Raw genomic sequence first — 18899 nt, forward strand, 5'->3', positions numbered from 1 at the left:
TTCCTAATTATCTAATGGAGAGGTTCTGACACCATCTAAATCCATGATGGAGAACCTGTGGCACGCAGAGCCCTCTCTATGGGCATGCACGCCATTACCACCTACTCTTTTGGTTTCTGGCATGTGCATTTGCACCGGCCAGCTGGTTTTCCGGTTTGCGGCACTTCAGCACGTGCAAAGACCAGCTGGCCGGTGTGAATGCACGCGCCAACCAGCTGGTCTTTGGGTTTCTAGTCCTCCAGCACATGCTGGAAACCCGAAGACCAGCTGGCCAGCACGCGCATTTGCACGCAGCAGCTGGTCTTCGGGTTCCCAGCGCTCTGGCACGCACATATGTGCACACACATGTATGCGTTCCCTTCTGGGCACTTGGTGCCAAAAAGGTTCGCCATCACTGATCTAAACTTTGCTAGGTTTTTTTGGCTCCCTCTGAAGGCTCTTCCTCCCTCCTGGGAATCCCTCAGATTAAATTCCACCGTAGGTTTTGACTTCTAAAACTGTAAATGGCTCAGCACCTAAATGCACACAGGTCATCATCTCCTAATTGAATCATTCCAACCTTAATGATTATTCCAGGAAAGGCTAGGGATTCTTCCTCACTTCCCATGAGAGGAGATGAAACTAGGAGGTGCTTTCTCATCTCCATTTCTGTGGAACTGGCTCCCTTACAAATTAAATTGGTATCTTCGTTAATGCCTTTCTAGAAGATGACAATGAACAGTCTTCCGAAAGGCCTTTGGTGATGATTCTTTCGGCATCGTTTTCACTATTATGGTTGCTTTTGAACTGGCTGTTAATGTTCTGACAATGATTGCAATTATGTTTTGATTTAATTCTCTTAATTAGTTTATTTACCATGGATGCTTTAATTGTATTTGTAATGTGCTTGTTTTAATTATTAGTTGTAAACCACCATGAATCCTTGGCGGATTCAGCACGTTAGCTATAATAACAAAACAACAACAAAAATACCCACACAAATGCAAATATATTGCCGTTCGCAGTTAAAGGAAAAACTATCACAAGGTTACCAAAGAGAGTGGTTTTTGTTTTGAAAGCTACAAAAAGACTTGGATTTCACTCTGAAGTGCCGCAAAAAGACCTCCCCCCCCCTTTAATTTGAAAAGTTAGCCATTAAAAATAACGAATGAGTAATTTTTGTACATTTATAGCTTTCTAATTGCAGTTGCTATTACTGTCTTTTATTTCCAGCCTTTTCTTTTTCCAACAAACTACCTGTCAAGCAATCTAACTTATTTGATTGCATAGCCATTTTCTTTCATTCAATGTAGATCAGGGTTTTTTTGCGCAGATATTGGCAAAGTTCTAAGGTTGATTCGGGAGGACAGAGCGACCCTGATCTAATAGGAGGGCAGATTTAAATCATTATTGCCTTGTATACTAGACACTCCTAAATATCATTATGTGCAATCTATCGGGACAGATGAGTCTGCAATTCAGAAGAAATTGAGCTGCCCAGACGAGGCGTAGTAACCTGAGTGGTCAGTGGAGAATCGCTGTGAGAGGTAGACGGAATTCAGCTGCACTTCTCCAAATTCGAAGTTCTCAAAGAGCTGAAAGAGAGGAGAGAGGACTTATGAAACTATAAACCTCAATACACTGAAGAGTACAATGAAAATTGTTCTGCGCCTGTGCAGAAGCAAAAAACAAGATGGCGGTGCCTACAGCGCCCGCGGGAGTACCGGTTCAGAGGCGTAGCAGACCTGGGTCGCTGCCAGTTCCAGAGACCCAGGCCACCAAATTACTACCGGTTCTGCAAAACCGGTCCGAACCGGTAGACACCCTTCCTATTGGGATATATATATATAACACAACTGCTTAATATGTAATACAGCACAGGTTCAAATCCCAGTAAGGTTATGGCTAGCTGATGAGAGCTAAATAGCTTGAAATAGATCTATACTAGTTTCCCTTTATTTATTTATCAGCACAAATACAAAATTATATATATATATATATGTGTTTGTGTGTGTGTGTGTGTGTGTGTGTGTGTTAGTATGTAGGTCTCTAGTTGTTCGGGTTTTCTCCCGCGTAGAATTGGAGATGTCTTGGCGACGTTTCGACGAAGTCTCATTCGTCATCTTCAGGCTGCTTCAGACTACTTCAGGTTTGGTGTTTCCAGGAGTAGTGTGAGATCTCATATAAAATTTATATTTACATTTGTGTAGTATTTGTGCTAACAAAGGCAACAGTAAAATATTGGGCTTTCTGTCTGGATGGTCTCTTGTGACGAGCCGATGGACAGAGAATGGAAGCAGTTAGCTTCCTCCCATAATTGGGGCATACCAGGGGTTGTGACTTTAAATATATACCTTTCTCCCTGGCTCAGCTGATAACGGATCAGAGCCTGTGGCTTACTGGTTAACACATCTGCCTAATATGTAATATAGCCCAGGTTCGAATCCCAGTAAGGGTATGGCTAGCTGATGAGAGCTAAATAGGGAGGAAGCTAACTGCTTCCATCATCTGTCAATCGGCTCGTCACAAGAGTCCATCACGACAGAAACCCAATATTTTTACTGTTGCCTTTGTTATATTTGTGGTTTTTTTTAATTTGTGCTATTACCCAACAGGAAGGGAGTTTCTGAAACTTTATTTATAGCGGAGTACCAACAATACTTTCGCTCCATTTGATCTATTGCAGGAAGAGGGCAAACCCAGCCTCTTGGCTGACAACTATTAACCTACGTGACATGACCAAAAATTCATTTTGAAAAGGCGCAGAAAGGAAAGCTAAAGAGCTAGAAGATGCGTGGTTCTGTCTGTGACAGTCTCTATGGGGAGTTGGGTCCATCACCTCATGTTTTCATAGCTATTCAAGCTCTAATATAAAGTTAGTGACATACATTTACAAGTGACTGATGGGGAAGAATCTGAGAAGAACAAATAAGGAGATTATGAATAACTATTTGTATTTATGTATGTATGCATCTCCCTTTGGGCACACACGTGTGTTTATACAGGCATACACTCACTTTGATTCTTCTTTGAGAATATTTTATCAAAGGAATTACATGCAATATCGAAAGACAAAAACAATAATCCCCTCTTTGTTACAAACCATATTTTTTTTCTTTATGTGTAAAAGAGTTGGAAGCAGGGGTAGGCTTCAAAAATTTTAGCAAGGGGTTCTCTGCCCGGTTGCTGGGTGGGCATGGCCATGGTGGGCGTGGCCTAGTTGACCTCCTGCACCACAATGGGAGGGGGGGAGAGTTTTTGCCCTCCCTAGGCTCCAGAGGCTTTCTTTGGGCCCCCGGGAAGGCAAAAACGGCCTCCCCAGGCTCTAGAGGCCATCTGGAGGCCGGAAATGGGCTCTATAACTTCTGGTAGGCCCATTTTTTGCCCTCCCCGAGCCTCCGCGGGTGCCTTATACTTACTTGCATCCAAAACGGGTTGCGTGTGGACTCTTGGGATGGGCGGGGCCAGCCAGGAGTGGGATTTGAGGGTTCTCCAAACTGCACAGAATCTTAGCTAGAGGTTCTGCCGAACCCCTGTGAACCCCCAGCAACCCACCCCTGGTTGAAAGGAATCTGGGAGGTCTTCTAGTCACGTGGCACTTGGGTCTCAAACCTGGGCTGCTGGCACTTCCAGCTGACAAGCCTAGCATTTTAACCACTGAGCCAATGTGCACCCCACAACTTCTGGAGGCATGAGTAAATCTGCAAGGAGCATTTAATATTGCTGCCAGAGGCTACAACCAGTAGCATGTGGCCTATAGCCCATCAGTTAATCATCTCTGTTTCTGACATTTCACAATTCTTGTTTACACAACCTTCTGGAAGACATAAAAAGAAAAGTAATAGTGGTTATCAGCTGGCCCAACCAACATGATCCTTTTCTTAAATGTCTCTTTCTACTGAAATATGATTGCAGCTCTTCATCACACAAGAGAAGTTTAATTGCTGCTTCCACAGATTACACAAAGAAAGCCTGTACATAAAAGAAGATAGAAGACTTTGGCACCAAGATCCAACAATAAACCTTTAATTTGCTTAGTCAAGATTGAGTAGGTGTTTTTGCGATTGGGGAGGAGGGTAATGGGGCAAGGAGAGAAATTTCTAATTTATGTAGATTACTAATCTGCAATTAGTGTATCCACCTATATCCATCTATGGCCAGTTTGTCCAAGTCAGAATAATGAAATAAGAAGCACTCTTCTTCCAAATACCAGCAATATAGCTATTCAAGGGCATTTGCACGCTTACGTATGTACGGGTCAGGAGAAACACAATGGTGCAATAGAGGAAACAGATGAACAGACACACACACACACACACACACACACAGTTTATTGTATAAACTCAGTAGTTATTGCTTTGATGAACCAAAACATTCAAGTGGTTTTCTTCATCCTATTAAAGAGGTTCTACCACAAAACTGCGGACGACAAAATCGCGGTCGACGAAAGCGCGTATGTGACGTCATCACAGCGCGACGAAAAAGATCGAAAAATGTAAAAATAAAGCTAAAACCTTCCCCTAACCCCCCCAAACCTAACCCTAAACCTAACCCTAAACCTAACCCTAAACCTAACCCTTAACCTAACCCTAAACCTAACCCTTAACGTAACGAAAAACCTAACGCTAACCCTTAACCTAACGCTAAACGTAACGCTAACGCTCTAACCCTAACCCTAACCCTTAACCTAACCCTTACCTTTATGTGAATCGGCTTGCTGTAATTTAATTTTTATTTCAATTTTTTGATGTTTTTCGTCACGTTGTGATGACGTCACATACGCGATTTCGTCGACCGCGCTTTTGTGGAACGCGCTTTTGACGGGTCACGATTAAAGAAGCAGGAAATTGCTCTGCCTTAAAATGAAAGTAATTCTTAGAAAATCTTTGAACAATTGCATTAATTTCAAACTCAGCTGAATGTGGCTGTGCCAAGGGTCAACAAAGGCTGAATAATCTAGTTTCCCCATTAAGACAAGCTTAAAAATCCATAGTCCATCTGAGTACATCTGCATTTTTACATCTGTTTCCCCAGCCCTTAGTTCAAAATGGGTTATATCCAACTCTTCTTGTCATTAAGCTCAAAGTCAACCCAGTGGCTTTGAAAAGGCCTAGAGTTTCATTACACTCTCTCCATTCCTAGTTAACAACCCACGGATTGTCTACTGAAGTAATGTATAGGTAAAGGTCTCCCTTCCAGCAGAGGTAGGTTGATTCAACCGGGATCAGGCAAACTGGTAGCGGGGATGGCAAGAGGTTCCGTCCACCCACCCAGACACTTCTGCGCATGCACAGAAGTGTCATGCGTGCATGTGAGTACAAGCAAACTGGTAGCACCAGGATTTGGAACCCACCTCTACTATCCAGTTATATCCGACTTTAGGAGGTGGTTTCATCTGTTTCTTGGCCAAGAGAGCCAGCATTGTCAAAGACATTTGCTGTGGTCATGTGGCCAGAATGGCTATATGCCAAAGGTTCGCAGAATGCTGTTATATTTCCACCAAAGTGGTACCTCTTTTTGTGGCCTGCCAGTGGCCAGCTTATGGCAGACTCAGATGGTGAGGAGGTTCAGGAGGAAGAACGACCACTCCTGGAGTCTGGGGAAACCTCTGATGAGTGCTCTGTGTGGGGTAGAAGAATAGTTGGAGCCTGTTCCACATGTGCGCATGCGCAGAGCTGCCAGGAGAAGGGAACAGCTAAGGAACAAGAGTGGACTCAGAAGTAAAGCCACAGGTGGATGGTGAATGGCCCCTCCCATAAAGAATAAAGAGGAGCAAAAGGGGAGTGGAGTTTGCAGGAGACAATTAGTTCAATTCATTAGGGTGAAGATCTGTTCCTGACTTCTTGCCAAGTATTGTCTGCCACAGAGTGGTGTTTGGAAGATATCGGCCTGGCAGCTCTCCAAGCCTGATAAAAGTCTATAGTTGTGAAATCTCTTGAAAGACTGGTGGCCGGGACTTTGCTGGAGATAAATTCACTTTAAACTAAATAAAAGGGGTTTTATTGGGACAAGGAGTCAGCTTCGTGCTTTTGGTAAGCCTAGGTCAGAACACCTATTTATATACTTGCTTTTGAACTGCTGGGTGGGCAGGAGCTGGGACAGGAATGGAAGTTCACCCTATTAGGTGGCTCTCGGACTTCAATCCTGGTCTGTCAGCTTTCCAACTGACAAGCTCAGTATTAAAATTTAAATATCTGTTATCCCAGTTCCAGAAAAATACTGAGTTCTCCCCAACACTGATTATCTTAAATGGCTTTTTATTGGTTTTCGGCTATTTATTTTATGTTTTTCTATGTGGCCTGTTGAGTTGCATGCAAAAATTTAAGCACCCCTGATCAAGCTGTATAAATCCTCTAAGCAAATAGACACAGAGACTAACTTCATGTGATACAGAGTTAAGCAGGTATCTTTTTGCTCATCTCAATGGGTATTTGCTAATTACATTAGTGGTTGTTTTCGGATTTAAAATAAGCAAATGGTGAATGTAGCAGGTACAGAAGTTTGGTCACCCTTCCAGGTGATTCAGCTTTATTTTGAAAGCTCTGAAGAGACCAATAAAGCTGAAAAAGCAATCGAATTGTGAGACCTAGAAAGCAGTGGCGGGATTCACATTTTTTTACTACTGGTTCTGTGGGTGTGGCTTTGTGGGCATGGCAGGGGAAGGTTACTGCAAAATCCCCATTCCTTCCCGATCAGCTGGGACTCGGGAGGCAGAGAATAGATGGGGCGAGACCAGTCAGAGGTGGTATTTGTTGGTTCTCTGAATTTCCGCTACCGGTTCTCCAGAACTGGTCAGAACCTGCTGAATATCACCTTTGCTACTAATGAATCAAAGAAAATTCCACAGGTGCACAAATACTGCAACCCCTCACTAACTTCTCAGGTCTACCTACTTTGAAGAACATGAGCTCCTCAAAGCAGTTGTCTGGGCAACTGAAAACTAAGATAATTCACTCTTACAAAGCAGGGCTATTAAGAAAACCTTCTAAATATCTCCAAGTAGCAATTTCAACTGTGAGAAATGCTGTGAAATAATGGAACTTACCTGCATTTGTTGAAGTCAGGGCAAAACATGAAAAGTCAAGAAATTTTTTTGATGGAACTACCGTATTTTTCAGAGTATAAGACGCAACTTTCCCCCCACTAAAAGAGCGTGGAAATGTTGGTGAGTCTTATACACCAAATAGTCATTTTTGGCCTCCCAAAGCCCCGCCCCCGCATCCCCTTTTTGCGGAAAACGGGCAAAAAATGGCCGTTTTTTGAAAAAAAAAACCTGAAGCATTTTTGCCTTCTCTCAACCCCAGTAGCACTCTGCCGGCTTCAGCAGGGCTGAGATAAGGCCAAAATGCCTGTTTTTTCAAAAAACGACCTGTTTTCTGGCCATTTTTCTCAAAAACGTGGGTGTTTTTACCTTACCTCAGCCCTGCTGAAGCCTGCAGAGTAATGCTAGAGGCTGAGGGAAGGCAAACATTTTTTTTTCTTACTTCGAAATCTTGGTGTGTCTTATATGGCGGTGCACGTTATAGTCAGAAAAATATGGTATCTGGAAACTGGTCAGAACCCACCAATCACTATAAATAGCTTGCTGAAAATTTTGACTGATCTGAACTGTCCACTATACAATTTCACTGAAACAACAAGAAGCGGCTGAATGGGAGAATTGCCAGAGGGAAATATTTTCTCTGACTTTATAACAGTCATTGTAAAATATGCAAAATTGAATCAAGTGTTCAGCCCAAAGCCACATTGGAAGAAAGAAAAAGGAAAAAGTGAAAGCATCTGTTGACTCTTTGATATTTTGGGGTACAGCAGCCAGTGATGCAAGGAAAAAAAAAGGTGTGCAGAAGATTGAATTCCAATAAATATCAGCATTTGTGTCCCATAATAATCAGTGAAGAAACTGAAATGAGGCTGGATCTTTTTACAAGATGATGATTCCTCCCCTCCCCACACACAAAATTGGAAAAAAAATCAATCATGAAGTGCTTACAGGAAAGATAAAGATTTTTAAAATGATCTTTGCAGTCCATAGATGTCAATGCTTTTTGCAATCTGAGGTGATCTCAAACATGCAGAGCAAGCAAGGAGACTTCAAGCTATTTTTGAGCTAAAAGAATTCTGATAGGAAGAGTTTAAAAAAAAAAAAAGATCCCAAAGCCCAGATAGAAAGACTTAATTGGCTGCACAAAATGTTTGGAAGTTGCAGAGGTAGAGCTGGACTATTTGGTCTCAAGAGAGATGCAACGGTAATGATCTGAATCAATTCCACTTAGTTAAGCAGACTAGTGTACAAGAAAAGATGTGTTTGGCAGAGAGTTTCCACAGGCATGCATCACGAAGAAAATAAATTAAACCAAAAAGTTTGGTAGTTAGAAATGAGACTGAAATATAAAATACCATATTTTTGGAGTATAAGACGCACCAAAGTTTTGAAGATGCAAATTTAAAAAAAGTAGGTAGGTAGATAGAGGGAGAGAGATGGAGAGAGAAATACAGTAGGTAGGGAGAGAGAGTAGTTAGGTAGGTAGGTAGATAAAGGGAGAGAGAGAGAGAGAGAGAGAGAGAGAGAAATACAGTAGGTAGGAAGAGAGAGAAGGTAGGTTGGTAGGTAGAGGGATAGAGAGAGAGAGAAATATAGTAGATAGAGAGGGAGAGAGAGAGAGAGTAGGTAGGTAGGTAGATGTTTCCAGGTGTATTTATCCATGTGCTGGAGAAGGAAATCACTGACAATCTGCAGCACCTAAGACTTTGTTTTTGCTGCCACAGCACTTGATCAATCTAATTCTCATTAATCACTCTAACTAAAGAGCTTTCCAAGGGGGGGGGGAGTTTTTGCACTCTGCAAACTTCCCAAAAACGGTCTGTTTTTCGTAAAAACGGGCCTGATTTTCTTTTTTAAAAAAGGCATGAATAGTCGGGGGGGGGGGGGCCTTGCAGAGTGCTCCTGGGAGGTGAGGGGGGGAAACGAGCAAAAAGCAGCCCGTTTTTTCTGCGAAAACAGGCCTGCTTTTTGTCAAGAAAATTGCATGCATAGTCTTATGTAGGCTTATAGAGTGCTCCTGGGGGCTGGGGGGGGGGAAATTGAGCAAAGAACGGCCCAGGAGCTCTCTGAAAGCCTCCTACAGGCTCTGCATGGTCATTTTGGTGAAGGGGCGGGGCTTCGGGAGGAAAAAAAATGCTGTATTCGATGTATAAGAGGCACCCAGATTTTCAGCCTCTTTTTTGAGGGAAAAAGGTGCATCTTATACTCCGAAAAATACAGTATTCTACTTCTGGTTTATGTTGAATTTTGTTTTTTTTTTATTTTCAGCATATACTAAAATGAATATTCTTCAATTCAAGTGTATCATAGGTGGATTCGACAACATCACCACCAGATGGATTTTGTAACTGGCTGACCAACTGCACTTAAAAGGTACCGTAGTCCTTAATGGGACTGCATCTGCATGGACAGAAGTAAGTAGGCTCTGTCTTAGGCCCAGTACTCTTCAATATCTTCATCAATGATTTAGATGAGGATAGATGGGGAACTCATTACATTTCCAGATGACACCAAGCTGGCAGGAAAAGCCAACACTCCAGAAGACAGGTTTAAGATACAGAAGGATCTTGACAGACTTGAACACTGTGTCGTAACAAAATGAAACTGAGTGAAAAAAGTGAGGCTCTACTTTTAGGCAAGAAAAACCAAGAAGAGTACAGAGAAGAGCAACAAAGATGATTAGGGAACTGGAGACTAAAACATATAAAGAATGGTTGCTGGAATTAGATATGTCTATTTCAATGAACAGAAGGACTAAGGCAGTGGTGGGTTTCAAAAAAATTTGGAACCTACTCTGCGGGTGTGGCCTCCTTTGTGGGAGTGGCTTGCCGGCCATGTGACTTGGTGGGAGTGGCTTGCCGGCCATGTGTTTTCTGTCTGTCTCTCTCTCTTTTTCCTTCCTTTTGTCTCTCTCTCCCTTTTTTCTTTTTTTATTTCATCTCTCTCTCACTCTTTCTTTCTTTCTTTCTTTCTTTCTTTCTTTCTTTCTTTCTCTCTCTCTCTCTCTCTCTCTCTGTCAGTCTGTGTGTGTGTGTGTGTGTGTGTGTGTGTGGCAGTGGTGAGTTTCAAAAATTTTTGGAACCTCTTCTGTAGGTGTGGCCTGCTTTCCGGGTCCACTGGTGGAACCTCTTCTAACCGGTTTGGTAGATTTGATGAACCGGTTCTACCGAATAGGTGCGAACTGGTAGGAACCCACCTCTGGACTAAGGGTGACATAACAGTAGCCTTCAATATCTAAGGAGCTGCCAAAAAGAAAAGGGGGTCAACCAGAGGTGGGTTCCCCTGAACTGGTTCTATTGGCAGCGCTGTAGGCGCCGGCATCTTGTTTTTTGCTTCTGCACATGCACAGAAGCAATTTTTTACCCATGTGCACACACCCGAAGCATGCCCCTGAGCAAACTGGCAGTAGAAGAAGCCGGAACCCATCCCTGGGGTCAACCTATTCTCCAAAACAGCTGAATGTAGGGCAAAAAGGAATGGGTGGAAACTAATCAAGGAGAGAACCAACTTAGAACTAATGAGAAATTTCCTGACAGTGAGAACAATTGATCAATAGAACAACTTGCCTCCAAAAGTTGTGAATGCCCCAACATTGGAAGTCTTGTAAGAAGAGATTGGACAGCCATTTGTGTAAAATGGTATAGGGTCTCCTGCCTCAGCAAGGATTGGACTAGAAGACCTCCAAGGTCTCTTCCAACTCTGTTATGAAATCAAAATATTAGCATTGGAAGCATTTGTAATCCTTGACTAACAACCAGAATTGGGACCCAAATTTCCATGGTAGGTTGGTGGGGGTCATAAAGCAAATAATGTGACCTCTGTTATTAAGCAAATTATGTGGTTGTTAAGTGAGTCATGTGTTCTGACCTAGGCTTCCCAAGAGCATAAAGCAAACTCCTTATCCTGACAAAAAACCATTTTATTAATTTACTGTGAATTCTGCTCAATTTTTTCTTTCAATGGAGGATTTACAGTCACAGACCTTATCTGGCTTGGAGAGCTGAGAAGCCAATATCTGCAAAACTTGGCAAGGAGTCTTGGAAAGTCATGAACTAATTAAGCAAACTAATTGTCTCCTGCAAACTACACTCCCCTTTAGCTCCTCTTTCATTTCCTCTGGGAGGGGCTATTCATCGTATGGCCTTACTTCCAAGTCAACCTTGTTCTTTAGTTGTTCCCTTCATCTTGCAACTCTGTGCATGCGCAGACTGGGAACAGGTTCCAGCTGTTCATCTGCCTCACTGACTCTGAAGGCAGCTGATAACTGACATATGGCTCTGCCCCCCTCTCTGCCTCTGACACAGAGCCCTCATCAGAGCCTTCCCTAGATTCCAGGACTGGCCCATGTTCCTTCCCAACCTCCACATTGTCCGAATCTTCTACCAGCTCTGCTGGTGGGCCACAACATCATATGGCCATTAAGTGAATATGCCTTTTCCAATTGACTGTCAAAAGTTGGCAAGGTTGCAACTTGCAATCATCTGCACACAAGCTGCAGCAATCTTTGTAACTGTGAACCAGTTGCCAAATGCCTGAACTGCAATCACATCGTCATGGGGTGGTGCATTAAGGACCAGTCTTAAGTCACTTTTTCATAACTTCGACCCATCATTAAACGAACAGTCTTAAGTTGAGGGCTACCTGTTATGTTTGATACAGGAATCCATGAATAAAATGGAATCTTTCAAATTGATAAACTTTTTTCTACCTGTTCCTTTCAAATGGTGATTGAAGAATTCTAGACCCCACAAGAACATACAGATGTGGCTTAACCCCCCCTTCTCTCTATCACATACACAGTCATGTTATTGTGAATTGTCTTCGGAAGCCATTCTGTGAATCCCTTTGAGAATGGTCTGGAAAAAAATCTTACTCACTAAAAATAGGTGGTTACATGTTTGAAAAGACGGGAGGTGGAATAATTAGAATCCCTGTACAATCAAGATTTGAATTTTTACTCTTGTTAAGTTTAGCGACAATAAATGGCAGGAAAGATTTTTCAGAGAAGAATTTGGTCCAGCATGCTATCTAATTTAGGAGCAAGGGCGGGCAGGAAGATTAGACAATTCCTTTGGAAAATTGTTTCACCCAATTATAAGAATAAAATATAATATGGAACGGAATGAGGCTTGTTACACACACACACAGTTTCCCCCAAAATACGACAGGGTATTATTTTCTTTTGACCACCAAAATATGACCGTGGCCTTATTATCGGTGTGTGTGTGTGTGTGTTATTGTTTTGGGGTTGCCACGCAGCTGCACTCTTAAGAGCAGGCCTCAGGGGCGAATGGCTGTGTTACGCAGTCGCAGGAGCGCAATACAGCAGCCATAAGATGACCACGCTCACGAGCAGCGTCCCAGCAACCCTCCTCTCCAGCTGGACAGAGCACCACTCACCGACCTAGCAGTATTCGGAAGGCGCCAAGCTGTGCAAGCGCCTTCCTTCCCGGCTTCTGCGGCTTGGTGCCTTTGGGATACCGTTAGGTCGATGAGTGGCGCTCTGCCTGGCCGGAGGGTGGCGGTTATTTATTATTTTCAGGGGGAGGGCCTATATTTTTGTCCACCCCAAAAATCTGGCATGGCCTTATTTTCAGGATATGTCATATTTTCAGGGAAACATGGTACATAAAAGTGGTGTTCATTTAAAACAACTCTTGTCCCATCCCTGCATACGTATGGCTAAAGATAAAAATATCTCCTAGGCGAACTACATATATATTGAACTAATATATATAGTTTACCTAGGAGATATTTTTTGTCTTTAGCCATATATATGCAGGGATGGGACAAAAGTTGCTTTACATAAAAGCTACTTTGATTGAGTGCCATACTGAGACAGTAATTTTTTTGTCGAGCACAGCACTTTTGACAGGGCACATATTTTGTACCTGAGGGGCAGACAAAGAATTTAAGACAACGCCTGCTTTTATTTTCCATATATTTTAAATTAGGAGTGCTTGCTGGTCCTCATGATATTACATTTATGCTTTCTCAGCATAAAATGTTCCTCCCTGCACTGCACCCAACAGGAAATATTACCTTGACGCTGAGTAAGTTTATAAAGGATGGAATACAGCTAGTCCACAACTTATAACCATTCCCTCAGTGAATGTTCAAAGTTATGATGGTGCCGAGCAATGAGATTCCTGACCAGTGGTGGGTTGCTCTTACCGGTTCGTGCATGTGCCTGACTTCTCTTCGTGCATGTGCCTGCCCTGCGCTGTGCGCGCATGCGCAATCCACCACCCCTGCGACAACCAGCTGATTGTTGGGGCTTGCGCAGGCATGGCCCACTGTGTGCGCATGTGCACTTTGCCGTTTACCATAAAAACAGGTACAGAGAGTAGGCGGGTGGGCCAGATGAGCCCTTGTGTGTGTGGGGGGGAGTTTTCGCCCTCCCCAGGCTTCAGCAAAGCCTCTGGAGCCTGGGGAGGGAGAAAAACGGGCCCAACAGACCAATCAGAAGTTCAGAAATGATCTGTTTCTGGCTTCCAGAGGGCCAGGGGTGGCCGTTTCCCCCCCCCTCAGGCTTCAGAAAAGCCTCCGGAGCCTGGGGGTGGGCAAAAAATGTCCCAACGGACCAGGGGTGGGTTTCTCACCCCGTTCCAACCGGTTTGGTTGGAACGGGGCCGGCGACGTCCTCGTGTACGTGCGCAGCGCACGGATGCGTACTAGCGTCTGTGCGATGCTCCAGCTGGTCCTGGAGGATCGCGCAGGCATTGTATGCATCCTGCGCATGCGTGGAAGCGCAGAACCCGTCAAAACCAGGTAAGAAACGCGGGCGGGCGGGCCCTTCGCCGTTCCCGGAAGTTACTTACTTCCGGGTTTGCCGACCAACCGGTTCGCGGGGACCGCCGCGAACCGGTTGAAACGCACCCCTGCAAGGGACCAACCAGAAGTTCAGAAATGGATCGGCCTCCGGAAGGCCCAAAATCAGGTGGCCGGCTCGCGCATGTACGCTTGAGCTGACAGCTTGCGTGCTGGTAGATATGGCTTCACGTGCCACCTGTGGCACACATGCCGTAGGTTTGCCATCACGACTACAAGCTACCCAGATTCGCTTCGAAACCAGATGGAGGCAAATAAATTTAATAAACAAAGGAATGAAAAATAAATAAAAACAATGCGAGTGACCTTAGGAAGAAGCAGCCTTGCATGCATACATACATACATCAACAGAGGGAGGATCTGGGCGAAAGTCAGCTGGATTGTGGAGTGCAGTGCAGGGTGTTTGCTGCTTTCTGGGCATAGTGGCTTCCTGCCACACTGCTGGGTGAAGTTGGGATGGGGTGAAGTTGGGGTGGGGATGACTAAGGCTTCCTGCTTCAGAGACACAGTAGGCCAAGAAGCCCCCTAAGCTGCACCACAAAGCACTCCTAAGGAGCTTCCTCTGCCCCGTCTGGGGTTCTTGCCTGTTTGTAGCTGTGACAGCAACCAATTGTGCATGGTCATGTGACATCTTGCTTTGCAACTTAAATTGCTTAGCTATGGAAATTCCGCACTCAATTGTGGTCGTAAGTCGAGGACTACCTGTATTGGAGCCAGGGGTGAAATCAACTTACCTTTGCTACCGGTTCGCAAATGTGAGCGTCTGCAGACCCTCCTACCGCCACTATCGGTTATCCCGAACCAGATAGAACCGGCTGAATTGCACCACTGATTGGTGCAATTTTAATAAATATTGGCAAAAACTACTCTTGGCCAGTAGTTTTCTTCCAATATATAAACATTTCGCCTTCATTAATGGGCCAGCACACACATTCGGCTGCATGTGTTAACCTGCTTCCCACATTAGTTATTTAGGGAGAAGAAAGAACCGAGATATGTCCATGAAAAGGAAGCATGCAACATTGACATTTGAGTTAAGAGTTTTCAAATCGATGATCTGGTTTTTAAGAGTATGTGTTACAAGATTGGAGTTACGTAAGAATTTTAGATGCATGTGATGCAGGGGTGGGTTTCTCGCCCCGTTCCAACTGGTTCCGTTGGAACGGGGCCGGCGGCGTCCTCGTGCACGCGCGCAGCGCACACATGCGTACTAGTGTCTGTGCGATGCTCCAGCTGCTCCTGGAGGATTGCGCAGGAGCTGTATGAGTCCTGCGCATGCGTGGAAGCGCAGAACTCGACAAAACCGGGTAAGGAACGCGGCCGGCGGGTGGGCCCTTTGCCGTTCCCGGAAGTTACTTATTTCCGGGTTCGCCGACCAACCGGTTCGCGGGGACCGCCGCGAACCGGTTGAAACCCACCCCTGATGTGATGTACAGGTAGTCTTCCGTTTATGACTGGAATTGAACCTGGAATTGTGATCGTAAATTGCTGAGATTGTAAATTGAGGTATCATGAAACCGGACTTGATTTTTCAGAATTTTTTGAGTGGTCATTTGTTAGGCAAATCATTTTATCCAATTTGTGTCTTTTTGCTGGAATCTGGAAATAAATGCCAGGAACTGGAAAAAAAAAAAAAAAAACCACCCCTCAAAAATTGTGGTAATTGTAAAGCTGGACTGGTTGCCAAGCACCCAAACCACAATCACATGGGAGGAGAGGGCATTGCGATTTTGGAATTTCATAAGTAACTTTTGGAGGGAGGGTGTGTCAGTCATAACTTGAAATGGTTGCCAAGTGACCAGATATAAAGTTGAGGGCTAACTCTATTCATTGTCCCCCAGAAAATTGTCTTGCACAAATCAAAAGCTATAATGATATATTGAGAACTATTTAGAATTATAGTAACTTGCTCACATCCAAGAGTAATTTTACCTCGTGGTAGTATCTTTTCAGACTTAACTAATTTTATCCAAAGTGATTTCATTGCCAGATTGGGACATAATAATTTGCCCCTATTTGTGCATCTTCACTATATTTTCAATACAGCTAGACCAAAGCTGTCAAAGTCAAGGCATGTGGGCTGGATCCAGCCCATGGAGTGCTTAGATCTGGCCCGCGGGGCCACCCTGGAAACGTGGTGCCGCTGCCAGTGAAAATGGATCTCGGGAGGGCCACTGTCAGCACTCCTCCATTGAATAATTAGGAAAGAAAACCACGAGACTCCATTGATAGAAATCAAGTGTACTTTTACTAATTATAAATGATTAGAAGCGTAGCAAAGCGAAGACTGATTATTTAGGCGCGAAAGCAAATGATATATAGAATAACCCATTCCCCACCCCTTGGCATCCCAGTTACAGTCCAATCATAATTCTCCCAAGTGTCAGGTGTGAGATAACTTCGAAAGGCATCACCCAGATGGAATGTCAGTGCCGTTGGCCTTGGCGGGAAACCTCCTCCGCATGCGCAGTAAGACAGGCAGCAGAAACTCCAGAATCTTCCTCCAGCACAATCAGTATTCCCCTCCCAAATACCATGCCCCCCCTCCCCGTTTCAATGGCAGCCGAAGCAGCAGCAAAGCAGAGGCTGACAGCCACTTTGTTTTTGCTGTCAGAGGGTTGCAGGAGGCCGTCACAGCCAAAAACGGAGCTCGGGAGCCCGTTTTCACTGGCAGAGCGCTCGGGCCAGCACAGTGACGTTGAGCTGGCCATGCCAACCCTGGCCATGCCCTCCCCTCAAAAGGTCAAACACAATGCTGATGCAGCCCTCAATGAAATCGAGTTTGACACCCCTGAACTAGGCTATGCCTAGTTCAATGTCAAATAATTAGGACCTCTTAATTTTGAATTGTGTTGCCTGCTTGAAATGCTCACCTGAGCCAATGTTCAATCTGATCTAGCCAGTGACTCTCAGCTACAGATTATTTTATGATTAGCATTATTATTTTTTTGTAGCCTAATTAACAAGCTTTCTCCTTTCACAATTAAAGCCAGCTGACTCACAAAAAGGGTACCACCAGTTAGCTCACAAAAAGCAGTCTTTTGCTTCAGGAATAGATTTCACTTGTCCCATTGATATATTGGAAGTATAGATGGTATGGTGATGATTCAGAAATGTGGGGAAGACAGATGCCAAGTTAATCCACACAATCCTGCTTTCGATTCTGGCTTGATCATGATTGTGTGGTTGTCCAAAAAGCCCAGCTTGACTCTTATAAATGAAAGAAAACGAAACCCACGAATCAGTAATAGCCGGAATATGATTCAATCTAAAAGGTTTTATAGAACTGCATTGAAAGAGAAGAAAAGAGTTATTCTAGAACTAATGGGGCAGCGACCTACTGCAATAGCCAAAGATAAAGATACCTTATCCTTTTGGCAGGTCATTTACCGAGGACACCTTGACCCCAGCCTATCTTGGATGCCTTGTTATATACTAATGCTGGCATGGGAACAAAACTTTGACATTCTATCTGGATCGATCTGTGATGACTCCTTTAACTATGTCACTGGCTCCCTTTCAATGGTGGCTTCCAAAATTGTGAACAGAGAACAAGTCATTAAATCATCCAGTTAAAATGAAATCAAACTCCTGATCATCATTTCATTCTAGCAGAGATCACAACATCCAACAGAGACTCCGGCTAATTTAGGATTATAGTTTGTCTATATAAGCAACCTAGCATAATGTATACTACCATGTTTTCCCGAAAATAAGACATGGTTTTATTTTCTTTTGACCCCCAAAATAAGTGCTTTGCCTTTTTTGGGGGGGGGGAAAGGTCTTATTATTTTTGACGTGCAGGAGGCAGCGAGCGTGATTACCTCATGGCTGCGGCTGAGTTGCAATATTTTCAGGGAGGGCTTATTTTAGCACATGCACTCAAAAGCCCAATTGGGCTTATTATCTGGGGAGGTCTTATTTTTGGGGAAACAGGGTATATGCTACTTAGAGATTTGGGGTACAGCTATTGTCCTTTAAAAAAAAATATAGTAATTATCCTGCCAGCTCAAGTCTTGTAAGTCTACATAGAACATAATTAGCAAATTAAAATCCAGGAATGGAAGTGGAAACTCTGCAATTGGCTTGTGTAGGAGAATATATTGGAGGATGAAAGCTGTGGTGTGGTGGCCTTCAGAGCAGGAAGGTCTACTATGGCTTACCGCCTGACTCTGGAGAGTTTGATGGAAAATTACACATGCAGAAAAATGTCTCATTTGCTGTTTTGGTGGATTTCAGGACTGATTTAGGGAATCCTTTAATGGAGAAGGGGCAGCAATGCCTCAACAGTTAGTGATACTGAGCTTGTCAGCTGGAAAGCTGACAGTCTGGGTTCGAGACAGCACAACTGGATGAGGCCCCTTTACTTTCCTCAGCTTCTGCCTACCTAGCAGTTCGAAAGCATGCAGGTGTGAGTAGATAAATGCCATATAAGAGTATAAGACGCACTGGAGTATAAAACGCACCAAGATTTTGAAGAGGCAAATTAAAAAAAGTTTTTGCATTCTGCAGATCTCCCCAAAATGGTCCGTTTTTTGCAAAAATGGGTCCGTTTTTTTTTGTCAGAAAAGGGTATTCATAGCCTTTAGGAGGCTTATAGAGTGCTCCTGGGGGCTGGGGGGGGGGCAAAAGTGAGCAAAAAAAATGGCCTATTTTTTGCTCATTTCTGTTCTCTCTGGCCCCTAGGAACCTGGGGGCCGGAGAGAACAGAAAGGCCTCCTAAAGGCTCTGCACAGCCATTTTGGTGAAGGTGGCGGGGTTTCGGGAGGCAAAAAATGCTGTATTCAGTGTATAAGATGCACCCAGATTTTCAGCCTCTTTTTTGAGGGAAAAAGATGTGTTTTATACTCTGAAAAATACTATAGGTACCATTTTGGCGGGAAGGTAATAGCATTCCATGAGCCTTGGCATATAGCCTTGCTAGCCACATGACCACTGAAATGTCCAAAGCTAAGAAACAGATGGGCACCACTCTCTAGAGCAGTGATGGCAAATCGTTTTCTTACAGCATGCCAAAATTATGTATGCGTGCTGTACCCACTCAATC

At 44.0% G+C, this 18899-nt stretch overlaps 1 protein-coding gene across 1 annotated transcript in view; it reads right to left on the reverse strand.

Moving 5' to 3' along the window:
- Window positions 1-240: 240 nt before the first annotated feature.
- ASCC1 (activating signal cointegrator 1 complex subunit 1) overlaps window positions 241-18899 on the reverse strand; it is a 133062-nt gene continuing 114403 nt past the window's right edge. The window contains exon 10 of the mRNA XM_032232339.1: window positions 241-1574. Within this exon, the coding sequence (XP_032088230.1) occupies window positions 1458-1574 (117 nt within the window). The 3' untranslated portion in view covers window positions 241-1457. The remainder of the gene's footprint in view (window positions 1575-18899) is intronic.

This window comes from Thamnophis elegans, chromosome 15 (genome assembly GCF_009769535.1).
Source record: "Thamnophis elegans isolate rThaEle1 chromosome 15, rThaEle1.pri, whole genome shotgun sequence".
In the NCBI taxonomy this organism is placed as follows: domain Eukaryota; kingdom Metazoa; phylum Chordata; class Lepidosauria; order Squamata; family Colubridae; genus Thamnophis; species Thamnophis elegans.